At 34.3% G+C, this 21,744-nt stretch overlaps 1 protein-coding gene across 2 annotated transcripts; it reads left to right on the top strand.

Annotated features, from left to right (window-relative positions):
• Positions 1-595: 595 nt before the first annotated feature.
• LOC100248564 (ATP-dependent helicase rhp16) lies at positions 596-20,465 on the top strand. Of its 2 annotated transcripts, XM_059739903.1 has the most exons (17): positions 597-757; positions 853-918; positions 1,313-2,262; positions 3,433-3,546; positions 3,639-3,706; positions 5,503-5,551; positions 6,765-6,908; positions 7,022-7,107; positions 14,425-14,494; positions 16,760-16,885; positions 16,967-17,248; positions 18,234-18,338; positions 18,448-18,600; positions 19,650-19,735; positions 19,809-19,889; positions 19,973-20,325; positions 20,373-20,465. In XM_059739903.1, the coding sequence occupies exons 1-16, from the start codon at positions 721-723 to the stop codon at positions 20,040-20,042; spliced, it is 2,487 nt and encodes an 828-aa protein (XP_059595886.1). In that variant the 5' UTR covers positions 597-720; the 3' UTR covers positions 20,043-20,325; positions 20,373-20,465. The 2 variants fall into 2 exon arrangements, with proteins under 2 accessions (XP_059595887.1, XP_059595886.1); XM_059739904.1 differs by lacking the exon at positions 20,373-20,465 and having other exon boundaries at positions 596-757; positions 19,650-19,730; positions 19,973-20,263.
• The last annotated feature ends 1,279 nt before the right edge of the window (positions 20,466-21,744 follow it).

The following is a 21,744-nucleotide window of genomic DNA, read 5'->3' as shown; positions in this document are numbered from 1 at the left end:
GTCTACAACAACCCCTCTACATTTGCTCTTTTGTGTAGTGCTGAAAGTCCCGAGTTTAAGCCTCCAGGTCTTAACTTCTAACCTCCCCTATATCTAAATATGAGACCAGGCTCGTATTATAAGAGATTTGCTTTAAGAGGAATGAAAGTCTCGAGTTCAAGCTCCCTGTATTTAAATTTGGGAAGAGGGATGAGTTAGTATTATCAAAGAGTAACGATTGGATTTTTTATATTATTATTATTATTATAATTATAATAATAAAAGTTTTATAAAATTGATTTGGTTTTAATAATAGGGAATCAACGAATAAGGTATATAATAATAAAGTATTGTACGAATCAATTAGATCGAGGTGATATCAAAATGTATATATGGTGGTTTTTAATTGATGATACATTTTCAATATCATAAGTCTTAGAATTTGAGATATTCACACTCCATTTTGCATTTTATAGATTTAATTTTGAAATTATCAAAAACATACAATAGAATGTGACAACATAAAATCTCTTTCACACGCGCGTCCATACAGCTATGCCTGGCACGTGCGAGGACCGACCGTGAAAAAATAAAAAAGGCGTTAACTATCTTTCCCGCCCTGGCAAACTCTAGACTCCAGAGTAACCACTCACCGACTTATGCATTTAAAATCTCTGAAATTCTCGGCAAACTGCAAGAAACCCCTAACTTTCCCTTCCATCATTTTCCGTCTTTCCAAACATGGTTCGCAGGTCTGATCGCATCGCTGCCCGTCCACGTGAGTTTCAGAAGTTTTGTTAATTGCGCTTTACCTTTTATCTTATACTTCTACTCTCAATCTCCGACTCATTTTCTTTTCACCTTATTGAAAAGCTAAGAGCTTTGCTGCCCTAGAAAGCTCTGAAGAAGAAGAAGAGGAGGAGGGTGCTGGCGAAGAAGGTTTGTGTTTTGTGGGGTCCTTGTTTTCTTTGGTGATTTGGTATGTTTGTTGCTAAGAAAATGTAGGAAAAGAAAATAATTGGGAGTTTGAGTTTTGGGTTTCTGTTACTTGGCACAGGAAAGAATGAAAACCACAAATTGTACTATTATTTGGATTTTATTGTGTTGAAGTTCCATTTTTCATGAGAATCAAGATTCGTTTTATTTTATTGTTTTGTCCCGTCATCTCTATGAAATGAAGCATTAGCATTTGTTGAGACAGAAAACATTAGCCCTAGATTCAGGTGGTCATTCTTTAGAATTTTTTATTCCTTGTGTTTGTGGTTTCTCAAATTAGAGAAAAATTTTGAACTTAATTTTGGTTGTGTTTCTTTACAAATACTTGATGAACCAGAAAGGGAAGGAGACAATGACAGGAGACTTCAAGATGTTTTTTATGATGACAAGGAAGGAGTATTGGAGCATGGACCAAAGAAAGGGCGAAAAAAGCAACAGAGCAAACCGAAACTACAATGGAAAGTTTTGGAAAAAGAGAATGAGACTTTTCTAAATTGTTGTGAAATAAAAAATCATCTTATGAATTTCGGAGATGAAGTGATTTTGGAACCTACTGAGGCGCCCCCGCACTTTCTTGTACCTCTTCTGAGCCACCAAAAGGAATGGCTGACTTGGGCTTTAAAGCAGGAGGAGTCACCTTTTAGAGGAGGGCTTCTTGCAGATGAGGCTGGAATGGGGAAGACAATCCAAGCCATTGCGCTGGTTCTTGCAAAAAAGCCAATCCATAGAATAGACGCTGGACCATGTGAAGCATTGCCTTCATCCAGTTCACAGACAGCAGAACTGCCAGAAACTAGATGCACACTCATTATCTGTCCTCCAATTGCTCTGTCTCATTGGGAGAAGGAGATTGTTCGTTGTACACCCCAAGGGAGCACCAAAGTGCTAGTCTGTCATGGGGATGAAAGAAACAAGATGGTTCATGACTTATCGAGCTATGATTTTGTTTTGACAACTTATCAGACCGTATTCACGGAATATGAGACCTCTTGTAAGTTGTGGTTTCCCGTAGATCTGGCTTCACTCTGTAGAGGATGGAGATTTGGAATTGCTGAGAGAGAGTACGAGGAGAATTTGAAATCTTCCAAAATGGAAGCAAAATGTGCAAGTTCAGGAGATAGTACATGTGTTTGTGATGGTGGTAGAGGGAAGAGTTCTTGCAATAATAAAAAGAAGAATCCCAAGCAAAAAAAGAATGCAAGCACTTTGTCTTCCAAGTCAAGTCTATCAATCACTAGGGAATTCTCTCTGCACTCAATTAAGTGGCAACGGATTATTCTGGATGAGGTATATTTGCATCAATCCACTAAGATCATATTGAACTAGCTTACGTGGGAAAAGGTTTAGTCAGAATTTTTTGATAAATTTAAGCATAGTAGATATGTATGTATTTGTATATATGCATGTACTGAGGTTGATAAACACATATGCTAAGGGCTCAATGGTATCTAAAGGCCTCCTCGAGTGATCTCACATTACTAATTGGGAGTTCGCCCAACTGGGGTAAGTAGTATGCAATCATGTTTCAATAAAATCTGGCATGTATGTACGGGATACCCCTGATTTGCCACAATTTGTTTTGTTTTTAGTGCCATTTCAGATGTTGGGCCTTCGAATTTGATGTGAATCGACCATAGTGCCCTTGAACCTGGTATTTGGGTTGTTAGATGATATGTTTATGTTATGTATACGTGTACATAAGTTTGAAAGATGCATGCACTAAAATTGGCATACACATGCATACAGAAGGATGTTAAGGGCTCAATTTTACCTAGAGGCCTAAAGGCCTTGTCATTTGACCTCAGGTTACCAGTTGGGGGTTCAACTCACTATGGTTTATAGGATGCAAACACGTTTCAATAAAATTTGTCATGATTCTATGATTTCACAAGTAATTTTTTGGTTTCTAGTATTTTATCCTTCAATTTCATGCTATTCCTTTCAAGAGGAAGATGTTAGTAGGCTGATAAATAAGTACAATTTAATATTTCTTTTGATGGGCTATGGGTCTGCTATAGATCTGGATCTAGTTTTACCTGAGTAAAGATGGAATGGATTTAGGCCAAATGTATGTTAGTGACTTTGAAGTAGTTATAAATTGGATAGAAGTTTTGGTTCACTTGTGGCTCTGTTGAACAAAAATGGCAAATATTTTGTGAAATAGTTAACAGATAAAGGTGAGGTTCTATTTCTTTTTTGGTTTTTTGAGAATAACTTGGGTAGTTTGATGTTCTTAATATAATCTGAGTTAATGAGCTTTGAGTTAGTGTAACTCTATTGTCCATGCATGTCTTTGCATGTGCTTTCCTTTTTCCTTTTTCCTTTTTCTTTTTCTTTTTCTTACTTACACTAGTTTTTCATTAGAAGTCAAATATATTATCCAATGATTCAAGTTTCAACATAATGTCCCTATGAAATATCTTATCCAGTGATTCAAGTTTTTGTGCTTTGATATAGGCTCACTCCATAACAAACGAAACTACAAAAGCAATTTTTTCTTTAAAGTCTTCATACAAATGGGCTTTAAGTAGCACTCCAGTTCAGAATAATTTCCAAGAACTTTACTCAATGGTTAGTGTACTCTAAATCACCATTAGGTTGGCATGGTATAGTTTTTAAATTTAGTGATAAATTTGATGTTTTTTTTTTTTTTGTGCATGCAGATCCGCTTTTTGCAAATATTTCCTTATGCATACCACTTTTGTCAATATTGTGACTGGAAATGTATCATGTAAGTATTGAACTGTTATTCTAACTTTTACATGTACTTATTCAAGAATATATCTTTGTTTCTGCAAGTGGAGTGTAATGTATGTCCATTCTCAATTGACTTCTCAGCTTCCTTATTTGAAAATACCATGTAGATACCCATGGATTTTGGATTGAAACCGCTTCCAATAAAAACTATATTGGTACTAGGTCAATGTCACTTGTAAATGTTTATAGATTTTGTTATATTGTCCTCTTTCACATATTAAAACTTGCTTGCATATTATTAGCACTAGTCTCTGAAAACAAACAAATGCATGTGTGAGAAAAACCTTATTGTTTACATAAATTGATAATAAAAATTGGTAAGATGTATGATGAACAATTATTATCTTTGATAAAAAGAGTTCTTTTAGTGACAATTCACCATCAAACAGACAATTCTAATGATTTACAATTCAAAAAATTACTATTATGATGTCTTCGTTGGCATGGGTAAAGCCACATAGGGCTTAGGGGAGGCAAATGGCCTTCTTGAAATTTAAAAAAATCGAACCTGTATCCTTCATTTTAGGAGGAAACCTAGGTTACCATTAAGCTATTCAATTGATTTTCGCCTTTTTTTGCCCCCCCTAAAAATAGATTAGTATTTTTGTCCCCCTCCTTAACTCATTTTTTAGTTCCATCATTGTTTGTTGGCATTGGAGAATAGTTTTATTATCCTCTTCCTAAAATTTCATTGTATGTAAAATAATTTTTGTCAAAATTCATAATTTGTGTTAAAGAGTCACCTTATATGATTAATCAAATTTTTTACTATAAGGAATTTACTTTAAGATGAAAAAGAAAAATGCAAATTCAATTTCGTATAAGAAATTGGAAAAGGAAGACAAAGGCAAATAACAAGAAGTAGAAATCGGAGACTGAACAACCTTTTAATCTAAAGGCATTTCTCTCTCTCTCTTTCTCTTTTGCTATTCATAAAAACTATAATTACTTGAAAGAAAACACTTTAAGTGTTGAACAACTTTTTTTGATGTCAAAAAAGAGTAGTTTAAAGATCGGATGATTTTTCATGGGGGAGTATTGCCAAGTTGTGGTGTTGTAAATGATTACTATTTGAAAAAGTTGTTTTTTCTTTAAAAATAAACTTTAAGACGGTATGATTTTTTTATTCTAAGTAAATCGAATTTGGGAAAGACAATAAAATTGATCATTTTATTTCCATATTAGCATAGATAGATTAGAATGGATTATTCTAGAAGCTAATAAGAAATCCATGTTCATTACAACTTTGACAATGGTTGTCTTTCTTTTCAAAGCATTATAGTGAGTTGTTATGTGTTTTTTTTTTTTTTTTTTTTTTGAGGCTTTAAAATTTCTTGGCTGTGTTACTAGTTGATATTGCCTTGGCGTTGGAATGCATGAGACAATAGACATGCTCCTTTTCTTTATGAATGAACAAGAAATTTTTTTCATATTTGAGTCCCACTAGGTGGATGTATGTTTTCTTTAGAAATGTGCTGTTATTGGTTGGACAACATAGAGTTTAGAGAGATTTCTTTGCACTTTAAAATGTGAGAGGTGAGACTCCAATAATCCTTTGGTTTGAGTGGTGATCCCATCAAGTTCCCTTTTTTTTTTTCATGAGAAAAGTGTGTTATGAGCGTGCTAACTGGGCATCACATTGGTTAATATATTGAAGTTGATTTTTCCTATTTAGTATCATAAAGAAATCATTATCTATTCCTTGTTTTTACAAATTGTACATGCAATTTTATATTCACTTTACATTTGACTTATGCTCTACACTTGTAGGCCCGAACTTTGTTGGACTCATAATTGGTCCTTTTGCTGGTGGCAAAAGGTAGTTTTACATTATCAATCATATTGTTTCTTGAATCTAAACCTAAATGATTGGATCTTGGTATAAAGAACTTTAAACCCCATGCAAATCATGGAACACCACAGAAAAAGGAAAAAATAATGTGTTGGAATCTCAAATTCTCTTGTTTGCATTATCATAAAAAACATGAAAGAAAATGAAATATAATGAAAATTATTGAAAACCTATGCATTTTAAATTCTTTGTTCTCTAAAATAGGAATAATATTGGAAAAACAACCTAGTAAAAAAGTTTATATGTGCAAAATGATATTTTTTTTATTCTTTTTCTTTATTTCTTTTTGTTTTTTCCTCCTTATTTTCTTCTTGATACATTCCCTTAATAGTTTCCATGATTCCAATGTAGCCTTAGTGAAAATCCTAAATCTGATAATATACTTTAGATCTATAATTTTGTCAAATCCAAAGGCCTCAATTAAAACAATTTCATGTGGTTTTATTTATGAAAGATAGGGAAAAAGGCAAATATTGATTGGTAGGATAATGTTGTGCATCTAGCTACAAGAATCTTGAAACTGTGTTTAGTAATGCCTCTTTATATCATTAAGGAAGCCTAATTTCAGTAAGAAGATTTTTTTTTTTTCATGTTGAGAACTTCAACATTGATTTCAAAAAAATAAAATCAATGAATTATATGAAAAAGTAGAAAGAGCTAGAGTTCACTTATAAAACAAGAAGTTTGAAGAAATTATAATACTCAATATGAGTTATCATAGGATCAACATATTGCAGGAATTTTAATCAACATGTTGCAAGTTTTTTTTTTTATATATATATTTTTGTAATAAGATTTATAACTTTGAGGCAACAAGATGGTTTTCTTACTTTCTATTTTTTTTTTTTGAATAATTTTATGAGTTTTAAATGGATAATATGATTAAAAAGATAAAATCTAACATATTTAATAAAAAAATTCTTTGTATCTTCTCTATGTACTTATGGTTCCCATGCAACAGTTTTTCTGTTTGGAAATAAAGAAATTTATGAATGATGTGTTTCTTAATTTTGAATTTTTTTTTTTTTTTGTGTTCTAAAGTAATTTTTTTGAAGTGTTATAACGGATGTCAGAACATATGATATCAGAATTTTGTTTTTATTCAACCTTCAACAAGATTTAAAATTCAATTTCATTTCATTGAACATTGGTCATTTTTATTAATTGTTCTCTTTGTTAGTATGTTCGTAAACCAATGAGACAAGGAGGTGATGCAAAAAGAAGAGCCAAGACTTTGGTAACCCAAAAGATTCTGAAAAGCATAATGCTAAGGCGTACTAAAGAAAGTAGAAAAGAACTTTGCCTTCCAACTAGAATTGTGGGTGTAGCTTTTCTAACTACTTTTTCATGGATAATATCCCTAAGCTATTTTAGTTTCCTATTTTATTTTATTTTATTTTTGTATTTTTTACTTTCTTGTTTCCTCATGTTTTACAGGTTAGAGTGAGACGATGTGCATTAGATATTAGAGAAGAAGAGTATTACAGGACATTATATGAAAAATGTCGATCACATTTTAATAGGTGTGTCATCCTCTCACAGCCAAGCTCTATATTATCTTCTTTTTTTTTTCTTTCAGTGTTTAGCTATAAAAAAGTTTGTAATTTGCTTCTTTCAAAATGAGTCTTTCTTCTCCCAAGCCCTTAGACTTGGTTAAGGGGAGGTTCTAGGTTTCACTTTATTGCTTGGATACATACATACATATATATATATATATCTACATACATATATATATATATATATATATATATATATATATATATGTATATATATATACACACGTATATACACATATGAGCATGAATGTATAAAATGTTACTCTTTTTTTATTAACTAACATGTACTATTTTTACTAAAATTTGCATATATGACATCATGTATGTTAGTTAATTATGTTGCAGATTTCATTTATTTTAGCATGTGTTTATCTATCCTGGTGCAATATTCCATTCCTTTTACTTGCTTATTGAAGAAAGGAAAAGCTATTGAGGACATAGAAGATAAGGCTTTATTCGAATGATTCATTCTCTAATTTTGGCTCTTTGTACATGGAAGACTAATCTTTACTTTAGCCCCTATCACTTGCCTTTAGATTGCTACTTCATTCTATTAATTTGCTTTAAATTTGAGTATTTTTATAGACTAGGTGAAACTAAAATCATGATTTTAAAAAGGGAAACTTTTCAAGTAAGCTAGAAGAGGATTGTCATGGAAAGCAATATTTGCTTTACTTTCCAACAAAGGCTTCCACAAGAAAAAATATTTTCAAGATTACCCAAACAAGCATAGGAGCTCTTATTAGGCTTAAATAAGAGTCTTTAACAATGTCTATTTTTCTTATTTCTATTCTTATGCAATGTTCAATTATAGTTAGTTACTGATATTTGCATTGAATTTTTTTTTTTTTTTGATAGATAAACGCACAGAAATATATTAATAAGGGGCATAAAAGGCGACCTAGAGTATACAGGGAGTATACAAGCATCACCTACAAAAAAACCAGAAACAAAAAGGACAAACCCTTACCAGCCCTCAACAAGAACCTACTCAGTCCACAAAATTAAACAAGGAAAAGGGGTCTTCAACTATGGAAGAATTAGCCCAAGATAAGAGATTACACATGAAGGAATTTTTCAATCTTTGAATTGATAGGACTTCATTTTCAAAAACTATCCTATTTCTTTCCTTCCAAACCGTCCAAAATAAGCAAAGAGGAGCTGCCCTCCAAACCTTACTACGCTTCTTATCTTTTAAGGGAGCAAGCCAACCTAAAAGAGTGTCTCTAACTGAAAAAGGGATAACCCAATTAACACCAAATAAGGAGAACAAGAGATCCCACAAGACCTTCGCCTTAGAACAGTGAATAAGGATGTGATTTATCGTCTCTTCTTCATCACAACACAAGGGGCACCTGTTAGCTAATTTCCAGCCCCTCCTCTTTAGTTGGTCTTGAGTGAGCACCTTCCCCCAAGAGGCTTCCCAAGCAAAAAAGCCCACCTTGGAAGGAACAAACGAACTCCAAATAATTCTCCAAGGAAACGGGACTGCACTGCTGTGGTCAAGAGAATTGAAACAGGATTTTACAGAGAAGATCCCATCCTTCGTCTCCTTCCACACCATCCTATCCTCCAAATCAGCATTCAGCCTCTTTCCTTGAATGATCAGAAGGAAACTCTCCACCTCCTCCACCTCCCAATCATTGAAAGGTCTAAGGAAGCGGGGATTCCACCCGCCCACTTCCCCCATTGAGTCCCAACAGTCCGCAACCTTCGCGTCTTTAGAAACCGCTAATTCAAACAAGGAGGGGTAGGCCTCACAAAGAGGAGTGTTCCCGCACCAATTATCTTTCCAAAACCTCACCCTTTTACCATCCCCCACCGAAAAAGAAACATTGTTGAGCAACAACAACCCTTCCTTGCTGATTTCTTTCCAAAGCCCCACCCCATAGCCCTCCCTACCCCCGCAAGTGCACCAACCTCCACTACCAACCCCAAACTTCGTGCCAATTATAAGCTTCCAATAGGATTCCCTTTCAACCGCAAACCGCCAACTCCATTTGCACAAAAGGGCCCTATTGAGAATAGTGAGGTCTCTAATCCCCAACCCACCCTTCTTTTTATGAGAACAAACAATACCCCATTTTATTAGGTGGAGCTTCTTCTCCAACGCACCCCCTCCCCAAAGGAAATCCCTTTGAATTTTCTCAAGCCTTAATTTAACTACTCTTGGCATACGCATTAAGGACATGAGGTAGGTTGGCATGCTCGCCAAAGTGCTCCGAATAAGAGTGATTCTTCCACCCTTGGAAATGAATTGCCTCTTCCATAAGGCTAGCCTTTTGCGCGTCCTCTCTTCCATTCCGTCCCAAACCATCACCGACTTATGCGAAGCACCCAAAGGGAGCCCCAAATAGGTAGAAGGAAGAGATCCCACTTTGCAGCCCAATTCAGCAGCTAGTAATTCAGCGTTCTCCACTCTACCCACCGGCAAAATTTCACTTTTGTTCAGATTAATGCGCAATCCAGAGATGGCTTCAAACCACAAGAGTAACCAACTTAAAAAGGCCAATTGCTCTTGGGAATCCTCGCAGAAGACCAGCGTGTCATCAGCGAACAGCAGGTGTGAGACTCGAATTTCTGCACCTTCCCTTCCCCTTATGCAGCAGCCTGAGAGGTAACCCCCTCTCACAGCCCTATTAATGAGGCTAGTCAAAGCCTCCATTCCTAAAACAAAAAGGTAAGGGGAAAGGGGGTCCCCTTGCCTTAACCCCCTAGTGCTGCGGAAAAAACCGGTTGGAGAACCGTTGATCAGAACAGAGAACGACGCAGTGGATAAACACCATTTGATCCACCCAGCCCATTTCTCCCCAAAGCCCATTTTTTGCATCACAGACAGCAAAAAATCCCAATTGATACGATCGTAGGCCTTCTCTAAATCCAATTTGCATAAAACCCCACTTTCCTTCCTTTTCAGCAATGAGTCTATAACCTCATTGGCTATTAACGCTGCATCTAGGATCTGCCTACCTTCAACAAATGCATTTTGGGTGGTAGACACCACTTTTCCCACAACCTTTTTCAATCTATTGGCTAAGACCTTTGCAAGCAGCTTGTAGAGGCTTCCCACCAAGCTGATGGGTCTAAAATTGGTCAAGTCTTCAGCCCCGCCCTTTTTTGGGATTAAGACAAGGAAGGAGGTGTTCAGACTTCGGACAAACTTTCCCCTCTCAAAGAAATCTTTGAAAAATCCCATAATTTCGTCTTTGACGAAGTCCCAGCAAAAGTGCCAGAAGGCTAGGGTAAACCCATCCGGGCCAGGGGCTTTGTCCCCATTCAACTCTGAAAGAGCCAGGAATACCTCCTCCACAGTGAACATTAGCTCCAGCCTAGCTGCCTCCTCTGCCCCGAAGCTGTCAAACTCCAGATTGTTCACACTAGGGCGCCAACCACCTGGATCCGATAAAAGAGACTAAAAGGCCCTCACCACACCCCTTTGAATCTCCTGCTCTTCAGACAGCCAGTTGCCATTGACTTTAATTTTCTTCAGGCAATTCTTCCTTCTATTGGAATTTGTCATCTTGTGAAAAAATCCCGTGTTCTTGTCACCTTCCTTCAGCCAAATCTGTCTTGACTTTTGTCACCACGAAATCTCCTCCATAAGCACCCATTTCTTGAAATCCTCCTTAGCCTCCTTTCTCGCTTCTAACTCCCAGTCATTTAAAACTCTTAGTTGCTCCTGAATATCCCAATAAGACACCTTGTCCAATGCCAGCCTCTTGTTCACTCCAATTCTGCCGAAAACTTCCGAATTCCACTCCTTCAGCTTAATTTTTAAAGCCTTTAATTTTTCTGTCAGGATAAAACTGTAGGACCCATTATAATTGAATCCTTGCCACCAGCCTTTTAACAAATCCTTAAACCCGTCCTCCTTTAACCACATATTCTCAAATCGAAACGGAGTTGGGCCTCTCCTCACTCCTCCTCCATCTAACAGAATGGGAAAGTGATCAGACACGGGTCTTGGAAGAGAACACTGGAAAACCCCACTGAAGTGATTCTCCCACTCCTCCGAAATTAGAAAACGATCCAACCTAGACCTGGAGAGACCATTCAGCCCTCCAGTCCACGTGAACGGCCCCCCCTGGATAGGCAAATCTCTCAAGGCCAACTCCTCAATCACCTCCGAAAATCTTCTCATGGAACAAGTGATTCTGCCTTCTCTACTACGCTCACTGGGAAATCTAACCACATTGAAGTCCCCACCAATACACCAGGGATCCGACCATAACCCTCGAATGGCACCTAATTCTTCCCAGAACAGCTCCCTATTACGCTTCACAGTGGGCCCATACACTCCCGAAAAGACCCACAAGAAGTCGTCCTCGCAGTTTTTGAACCGGCACGAAATTGAGAATAGTCCCACCTCCATGTCTACTAGCTCCAAGACTCTCTTGTCCCAAAACACTACAACCCCACCAGCAGCCCCCCTAGCACTCATAGCGTCCCAACCTAAAAACCTCCCCACTCCAAGACTGTGGACAATCTCCCTGGTCATAACTTGAATTTTGGTCTCCTGCAAACACACCAAATCCGCTCTTTGCAATCTGATCAAAGCCTTAATAACCTTCCTTTTGGCCCTGTCATTGGCACCTCTGACATTCCAAGAAAGTATCTTTATCTTCATCTAATAATCGAAGTTCTAACCCCGCCAACTCTGACCAAAGATTTCTTCTTCTTCGCACCATTATAATTAACGGACCACTCCAATTTTTTCAACTCGCGATCAAACTTCATGGATCCAGAAATCTCTTTCTTGATGTTCTGCTCCCTCCTTCTCTTAGTCCTTAGGAGCAGATTCAATATTTCACCTTCAATTCCATCCGTCGAAAAACCCAAGAACTTGCTGAATCTCGCCAAACAACTGTCGTCCCACCGATCTCCTCTTTCTTCCAACTCTTGTAACAAAACTTCAACCTCACCCCCCCTCCATCACCACCCAAGGATTTCTCCCCCTCGGTATCCATTACCCCAATATTACCGTCTGCCAGAATAATGCTCAAAGGAAGCTGCTCCTCTCCCTCGTTCAACGTGATCAAACCAGACGAGGCTGCCACCTTCGCACCAGCCCGGACAAACCCAGAAGAAAGAGAAGAAGAAGAGAGCACCCGCCCTCCCACAGAATTATAATATGGAAAAGGTAGATTTGATGTATTGGAACCCTTTTGATGCATGGCTTCATTAAGACAAACATGACGTGTTTAGACACTACATTTAAGATAAATTGCATTAAATTTACACTGACTATACATTACAACCATGGATGAAAATATTGGGAAATATCGTTAATTTTTGTCAATATGTCGGGTACCAGTATATCGTTTGATCTATTTTTTGAAGTTTTTTTACATTTTTCATTGATATATTGGCCAAACACCGATATTCTACCAATTTTTCGGCAATATCTTCAATTTTTCCCATTTGTTGACACATCATCACGTTTATCATTTTCTACCAAAATTTATCTTTAACCTTGTAAGGCCCAAGTTGAGGCTCATATTTATTCCACTACCCATATTGTTGATTGCACGTAAGGGCCACCTTATTATTAAACAAGTGGTTGTTTTCTTGTGGGATTTTGATGTGGGATTCTTTTTAAGGTGTTAAAGGAAAAAACACCTTAAAAGCAAAGAAAGGATTCAAACCCAAGTCTTCATATTTGAGATTCACAGTCTCACCATTGAAGTGAACATCTATTAACAATGGTTTATCACATGAATATATATATATATATATATTCTTTTATAAATTATAAATAAGTTGATTTTTATTATCTTATTATGTATTTTATATAAATAATTAAATTTAAGTCGAATATAAATTTATAAATAAAAATTATCAATGTTTTTAAATAAAAAATACTTATACACACGCTTGCATATATGTATATATATCATTATATCTTTTACATTATTCAATATATCCAAATTAGATATATTATCATTTAATATGAACATGTTTTCAAATTTGATATATTATTTTTTTGTTGACTATATCTGTCTAATGTTACAAATTTATTATACATATATCAATTCGCTCATTAAAACAACTTTAATGCATGTGTTATTGTTTTTTTTTTTTTTTAATCATTTTTATGAGTTTTGATTAGTTTTTGTTTCATTGATATTTTCATGAGTTTTGATTAGTTTTCCTTTCACCAATATTTTGTATTAGAATATCTACTAGTATTTCTCAATATATCCGTAAAATCCAACTACAGATATATCCGTCGAAACCGATATTTTTATCCTTAATTACAACCAATAAATATAAACATCTTCATCCCTGTATGCAACATCTGAGGCTTCCAACCCCAAAATGACAATTCTATGGGCCTGATACATAGATTGACTTGATTTTTGTATGAGCGTCATGTTGGGTAAAGTCACCTGAACAAATTTCTGGGGCTTCACAACATGCACCACATACCTGAGAGCTGGAGTAAAGCCTTGGTGTGTATCTAGGTGGTTGAGTCCATCTAATTCTCAAATGCTTAGACATTAATTGTGAAAATATCCGCATTTTTCCTATAATTTAGAGTATGATGATGTGTTAAATGTCTCCTTAGAAGCATATCATTCAATCTGAAATATTCATGTGATAAGAGAATGTAGTAGGAAATTGTTTTATGGAACTTAAGGTGGATTAGGACTAATCAATTGCTTTCTTATTCAAAAACACCTACATGGATTGGTTGTCCATATGATATCTCCACCACATATGAGAAAGCTTGTCAATGTCAAACATATTCTACCTTTCCTCCATAATTAGTACTTTTAAGTTTTAACGTTTACCTTAGGATTTTTCTTAACCATAACTATACAAGTCAAATCTTGATATGAAGTTGGTATTGTTTGTGGCTTCACATACTCTATCCATTAGAACTAGCACAATCATGATCATCCTCTAGGCTTATGAAAATTTATGAATATTATATTAGATTTTGAGATAACTCTCTTCCGTTTCCCCAAAAAAATTGCAGTTGTTTTGATGTTTTCTTCTATTTTTCAAAAGAACTGTCTATTGCATGATGAAAAAAATAATAAATTGTTTTCTAATAAGTATTCTTTCAATATCTTCTAAAGGTTCCTGCAAGAGAGGTTCCAACTTAGAGTAGCAATGCATGCTTTCAAAATATTTTCTGAAAATATTTTCGGATTAAATCTTAGCTTGTGTTTAATGCTACTAGGGTTCACTGCATTTCCTTCTATTTTCTTATATTTATAATTGTTATGCTGAAGTTGATTGAGGACATGCTCTATTGTTGTGCTTTGTGTCATGTAGATATGTTGCGGCTAGACACTCGTGGACAGATTGGTCTCAAATAGGTAGACTTTTGCCTCGGTTGCAAAAGGTGAAGCATGAATATGCTTTTTCTGCATTGTTTTGATATAGAATTTCTTCTCTGTATCAGACTATTTATATCTTGGAAATAAGTGTGCTCATTATCTGACCACATTCACCATAGCTCTCCTAGAAACATCAGAGATACCTTGCCACCTCTAACATAAATCCTGCATTAGTTGAATATCCTTAATATTCATCTCCATTAGTTTAATTGTTCATTTTTATAACCTCTGCTGTATTGATACTAAGAACATATTAGCTTTGGAAATGCCGACTGCATTGTCCCTTCAAGTTCCTTAGTATTATCTTCCACCGGGTTCAATGTGCCTTTAGTATTGCCGAAGCCATCATTTATATTCAGTCTAACCCTCAAGTGCTTAAATTAGCACATAGGTGGCAAATTTTAGTTAGTGATTATGTGGATGAAAGCTTTAGTCTCTCAAGCATTTGCTCAAGTACAAAATTGAATAACTCTTAGAACTAAATGGCAAGAGAGGATTCATGCTATCAACCCCAGCTGGGATGTGAGACATTTTTTTGAGTTTTGTTTATAAACAATAACTATTTTTTATTTATGAAAAAATTAAATAAAATGATGAAATGATAAATTTGAAAAGCATTGACAACTTAAGATTAGAAAAGGAACAAAGAAGCAAAGTTGCATGGATGATACAGGAAGACATTTATTAAACACCTTTGGAAGAAGTATAAGAATTGTCTAGGACTGTGAGAGAGTTGGAGGCAGTTAAAGCCTTTGATTTGTCATAAGGCTTCTATCTGGATTGTAAGGATTTGATGGTCTTGTAAGAGTTTCATGAGGGATGCCTTTCCGAGAAGAGCATTACACTATTGTGTTTACCTTGTTGGTTCTAGGATGGATGACACAAGTGGGTAATAGGGATATTAGACCTATTAGCTTGTTTAGAAGTGATTATAAAATACAACGAGGCTTTAAGTTAGATGATTGAATGTAGTGGCGGGACAGTCAAGCCAAAATGTATGTTTTAGAGAAAACAATTATTTTCTGATATCAGGAAGAACTATTTGGGTTCTCTAATTGAATAGGTAGATAAGGAATTTTGTGCAAGTTAGTGAAAAAGGCATATAAATGGTGGCTATGTGAGTTAGGAATTAAATAGGGCTTATAGAGAGATGTGAGAGATGGATTATAGCTTTGCATTTTGTTGGTTTCTTTTTCATACTCTTCAATAGAAGTTTAATAGGGCTTTCTGGAAAATCTTTTGCAGTTTGAGACAAAGGGAACCTGTTTTCCCCTCTTGTAGTTGTTTGGGTTATGCAGGTAGCTTAATTTTAATGGTGTTTTGAGTAAGGCCCACAACCATCACATGTGGAAGGAGGGGCAGAGGATGGACTTTGTGTGAGGTGTTGTACATGGAGGATTTTTTATCATTTATGGAGGGAAAGGAATTGCCTCCCATTCACAACACTACTGTCTTTTAAGGGTGAACAAATTAGTTTATTTGAAAGCTTAATCACTCTAGAGCATCTTGATTTTATGTTTCAACCCAAACTCTTTAATTGTTTGGAATACTTTGGTGGCGATATTTGAAATGAAATTTTGTTTGTCAAAGTGAGAGAGATCGACTCTTATTAAAAGCACCATGATCATGCCTACTTGTTGGCTCTCCCTTCACTATTTCTGCTCTACTTATGGGTCAATCCTTGAACATAAGCGAAAGAAGGATAGGAGGATTTGAGTTTCTATTAAGGATTTGGTCCCATCTAACATAATCCACAGGAGCCTGAAAACTCTTCAGAACTTAAAAATGTACAGCTATAAAAAATATAAAAAAAATGTATATTTTGAAAAACTCCACTGTATACTGCACTCATTGTTCTGGAACCGGTACCCCAGCTTGGAATCAGTCACCAGTGCACTTTAAATTGTGAAAACTTGCATGTTCAATGAATTATTATTATTATTATTTGTTTTTATTTTCCTATGTTATGGAAATACATATAGAATGGAGTTTCAAAGAACTCCATTGCGGTTGTATATAAAACAATGAACTTGCTTCAAGCCTACTTGAGGTCAGTGATCATTCTAGTTTCTACAATATTAGATATTAGAATTTAGTGGCTCCTTAATTACCACCCTGGACATTACAATGGGGATCTTTAAGTACCACTCCAAGATAAAGTTTGAGTTAATTTCTTTTGCCTTTTAATGGAAACTTATTGTTTTACACTTCCAATGGCACCCAGTGAAAAAAAATTTATCAATGCATTTGACTAATTTGTAAATCCACAGGCACTCAATCACCCATATCTTGTGATTTATTCTAAAGGTCCAGTACCAGGAAGGAGATATAGGATTGATTTGGCAAAGGATGATCAAGTCTGTGGCATTTGTCATGAGGCTCCAGAAGATAAAGTTGTGAGTTACCATTCTTGTAGTCTTTTACATAGGCACCATCCAGTGTCAAAGAAGTATTTTCTGTTTTCCTTGCTATTTCAGGTTGCATGTTGCAAGCATGTCTTTTGTAAGACTTGTCTGCAGTCTCTTGCTCCAGCCCTTGGACTAGCTTTATGTCCCTTATGTTCAACACCATTTACTGGTAAATCTGCAATGAAGAAGAATGATTCTCCATTTACTGGTAAATCTGCAATGAAGAAGAATGATTCCGTACTGAAGAACAATACTGGTTCCGGAACAACCTTTAAAGACTTTAAATCCTCAAGTCTCTTAAAGAGAATTTCTCTCAATGAATTTCAGACAAGCACAAAAATTGAAGCTTTGGTATGCCCAATTTACAATAATCTCTTTCCTGTTCTTGATTTACAACTGAATTTTTTTTTTATAATCTATAGAAGATCAACAATTGTCAAAGGGAAAATTTGCAAATCCATTTTCTGTTAATCTGGTTCACTCATAATGTGAAATATAACAATAGTGCTTGCCATTGATGCGTGTAAATGAGCGCATGTATATATGGAATCACAAAGACCTAAGAGCAGGAGCAGTCAAACTCCACAATACAAGTTCCTAGAGTCATGACACAATATATATTGCCATGTAGCATAAGATATGTTTATCTACAAAATATAGGATACCACATAAATGATTAACCATATCTTGAATGATTTAGACCTGTTCTATTTGATTTAGATCTATGGATACTAGTGTATTCACTAGGAACTAATGTTAATCTTAAATGGAATATATGGAAATTTCAAATACCTCATCCAAACATAACCTAAACCATGAATGGAAGGACTAAGAATAAGGCTTGAACCCTAATTTGCAAGCAATTCAATCAAAGAACCCTCTATTTTGGAACCTAAACCATGAATGGAAGAATACTGTATTTTGGATACATTTAAATTTTTTTTCCTAAATGACCCTCTCATTAGAAAATGTTTATCGGCATGGCATCATATTGGTTGAAAAATGCACTACTCAAATTAAACTATGGTTTTCTAGGATTACTTGTGGCTTCATTTCATTGTCATACATGAACACATGGTACATTTGCAAATATATCCTACGCACACATATATCATATGTCTTGAATTGTTAAAACCAAAGTGTATTCTAATTGAGTAAGTTCTATATCAAAATTATTGAAGATATCTTTTATTCTTCATCTAGACTATGGCAGATCAGTTGCCTCCATTTCTCTTTTGCTCCATGTATCTTAACTATTTCCTAAGATATTTTATATTTTGATTGTTGTTTGATTCCTTTATTTTCATCTTAATTGTTTGACTTTTATGGTTCAAAGAGGGAAGAAATCAGGTTCATGGTAGAAACAGATGGTTCTGCAAAAGCTCTTGTTTTTAGCGAGTTCATTTCTTTCTTGGATTTAATTGAGTACTCCTTGCTGAAGGTAGACTAAGACATGCAGATTTCAAATTTTCATTTTATTGTTATTTTTTTCTTTTTTCTTTTTAATATGGCAAGGTTATAGCCATTTACATATATTGATCCCTTTGCAGTCTGAAATAAATTGTGTAAAGCTGGTCATGGATAACACTGTTGATGCAAGAAATGCATTGGTATCAAGATTCTTCAAAGACCCAGATTGCAAAATCTTACTCACAACTTTGGAAGCTGGAGGTGTTTCCTTGAATCTCACCATCGCATCATATGTGAGCAACTCTTTTCTTTTGTTTTGGTTTACTATGAGAAATAAGAAAGAATCTGGAATCGTCTTACTTTATTTGTTGTTGGAAACAAGAAGAAAAAAAGAAGATATTTTATGAAAACCATTTACAAATTTGTAAGTTTTCAAGTTTTCTATTTTCTGCGTAAAAAATGAATAAATTTGGAGAAGCTTGGTAACAAATTTATTGAGTTGAAACTTGTTCTTTATTTTCCATTCTTTTTTAATTTCTTACCCTTGTACTTTTTCTCAAAGTTTGCCCTGATCCAAACAATGCTTAGCTGTCTTGATATGGGGATTGAAGAAATATTCTATCTTGCATAGATTGTACTCCCTTTGATTGAAAATATTTTCATGGAGTATTTTGTCCTTGGTCTAAAGAAAATTAATCCAAAATGAAACTCCCCTTTCAATTTTGAATGAGTCATTTCTCTTTTATTTGATTTTTTTAAGTTCTTGAGACTCTTATGTTAGGATTTTGCATCCCCAAGTCATTTTGTTATTAACTATTCTGTCCAAGATTAAGTTGTATTTTTATTCTTTAAGCTTGTTTTTTTTATCCACTTCATCCTCTGAAGTTTGGAGGGTTGAAATCTTTGTCCATATTGGAGCACCTATGCCATTCCAAGGGTAAACCCCTAAGGGCCCAAATTTTAGAACTAGGTTAAAAAAATGTTTGTTTTGCAAAAATCTGAGAAAAACAGCCTACACTCAATTCACATGCTGGTTCATTTGTTTAGAAGCAGTCATTTATGCTTTGATCAAGAGATACTCTCAATCGATTGACATGTCCTTTTGGACAGACCTATTTGTTTATACAACTGCCCAACAAAAAGGGGCATGACCAGAATACAAAGGTGAAAAGGAAATCTAAAGTCCAAACTGAGGCAATTCCTCCTCATACCAATTACAGTCAATAAAATATATAAGAGAACCGGTACTATTGGGAAGGAGGAAAATAAAAAGTGCTTGGGTTGCTTCCTTTAGTATCTAAATGCGGTATGTTTACTAATTTACTCTTGTAATGGTAACTAGGTTTTCTTGATGGAACCCTTCTATACCGCTGCAGAGTTGAAGGCTAGTGATAGAGTTTACCGAATCGGTCAGCACAAGACAGTAAGGTACTGCTAATTTTTCATCCACAGATCCTATCTTCTCACCAAATCATTTAACGAGAAACATTTCACTTTTCAGAATTGTGAAGTTTGTAGCTGAGAACACAATAGAGGAGAGGATGCTGGAGCTGCAAGCAGCGAAGAACCAAATTTCACTGAGGTAAACGAGTATTACTTCACCTGGATATATCTGATGAGACCACATCTTGCATACTAACTGATAACTTGTTTATTTATTTATAGTGCATTACCTGGTTCGCTAAATCTTGAGGAAGAACTAACAGTTGAGGACCTGAACTACTTCTTCATGTAAGCCAAAGGTATGCTTGGCAAACTGACATATTTGGCTGGTGGTGATTATGAGAAAACCTCGGCAAAAGTAAACTTCTTTGTACTTGTTTCTTGTATACTTTGCAAAAGGAAAAAAAGAATGCTTTGACAGAGGAGCAATATGAGCATGTATGGGCTTGATTTGTTTGTCCAAATATTCCTATTATTGGGTGATTGATAAAAGTATGATCAATCTTTGCTTAACTTTGGTTTAAAAGTCACTTCTGTTTTGGTGTTGATGAAAAACAATATTGAGTGTGAGAAAGGTAACATCCCAGGGCAACTGAACCTAAGCTGACTAAATGTGAGAAAGGTAACATCTCTTTAGTATAGGTTGTGTGAAAAAGTTATTTATTTCTGTAAGAGATTACTTATTTATTTACTATGTCATCGTATTGACATGTCATTTTTACTGTTTTATGCAGGGTTTGCATGTACAAATAATATTTATAAATTACATATTTCTTATTCACATATGTTGATAGACTTTGGTAGGGAAGAATTTTTATAAAATTACATTTATAAAGTTACATATTTATTATTCACATATGTTAATAGACTTTGGTGGGGAAGAATTTATATAAAAATTATTTATTTTATATTTCAAATATTATTCTTTATCACCTTGTTCAACTGCTTTGTAGCAATGTGTTAAAAAATATTTTTATAAATATTACTTATTTATTATTTCAACATTCATTAGCATATCATTTAATGTTTTTCTATTATTGTGTAAAAATAAAATTATACATGCGAACTTTTTTTTTTTTTTTTGGCAATTTAAGGTGATGTTTGTTTTTTTGGTTTTTTATCGAAAACAATTTGTTTTCAGAATTTAGGTTGTTTGTTTTTCTATTTTTTCATGACTTATTGTAAATTTTTTACTAAATAGAAAAAACCAAAATATGTAGCTTTTTCTAAATAAAAAAAAATAACATATTGATTTTTTTTATTTAATACTTAATAAGAATAAAATGCTATAAAAGCAAACAACCTAATATTTAACATTATTAAGCATTAAGGTTTTATTTAGAATTAAGTAAAAAAAACAAACACCACCTAAGTGTATGTTTGAATACACTCATTGTTTTAAAAAAAAAAAAAAAAACATAGTAATAAATTCATATAAAAGGTAAAACATCTTGTACAAAAAGTATAGATTTATCTTATTTCTTTAAGAATTACTTAATTTAAAAAAAAAAATTGTGAGATGGTAATTTTTTCTTGATAGGTCAAATTTTTTTTAATAGTTTTTAAAACTATCATCATTTTAATGTAAAACATTGAAAAGTTTTGGTATCTTATAAAAAAGTTAGTATTATGTTTTGATTTTAAAAATAGAAAACAAAAAAGTGTATCTAATCAAAGACAATTATTAGTATACATTTCATTTAATTGTTTTCTAAAAAGTTATTTGTATCAAAACACTTGTTTAAGGTCCATCTCTGAGTGATGTTAAAGTACTTTCAACTTATAGTGCTTTCATCAATAATACTTCTATTAAAAACACTTTTATTTAGAATTAGTTATAATAAGCCAAGAAGGTATTTCGAATAGTATTTTTGGTAATATATTATACAACAAAAAAAATGAATTTTGGAAACGCATACCTAGTGCTACTTCATGAATTATTTCAAATTTCAAATTTTTAGACGTGAATTTTTAAATTTTACTAAACATTTCAT

The sequence above is a fragment of the Vitis vinifera genome, chromosome 10, assembly GCF_030704535.1.
Source record: "Vitis vinifera cultivar Pinot Noir 40024 chromosome 10, ASM3070453v1".
Lineage (NCBI taxonomy): Eukaryota > Viridiplantae > Streptophyta > Magnoliopsida > Vitales > Vitaceae > Vitis > Vitis vinifera.
Note: the sequence above shows the minus strand (reverse complement) of the source record. Positions and strands in the feature narration are given on the sequence as shown.

Coding starts and splice junctions, on each gene's coding strand:
- LOC100248564 (XM_059739903.1), top strand. CDS start 721: ATGGTTCGCAGGTCTGATCGCATCGCTGCCCGTCCAC. Junction 14,495..16,759: donor TTTTGCCTCGGTTGCAAAAG/GTGAAGCATGAA, acceptor GTAAATCCACAG/GCACTCAATCACCCATATCT. Junction 18,339..18,447: donor TTGAGTACTCCTTGCTGAAG/GTAGACTAAGAC, acceptor ATCCCTTTGCAG/TCTGAAATAAATTGTGTAAA.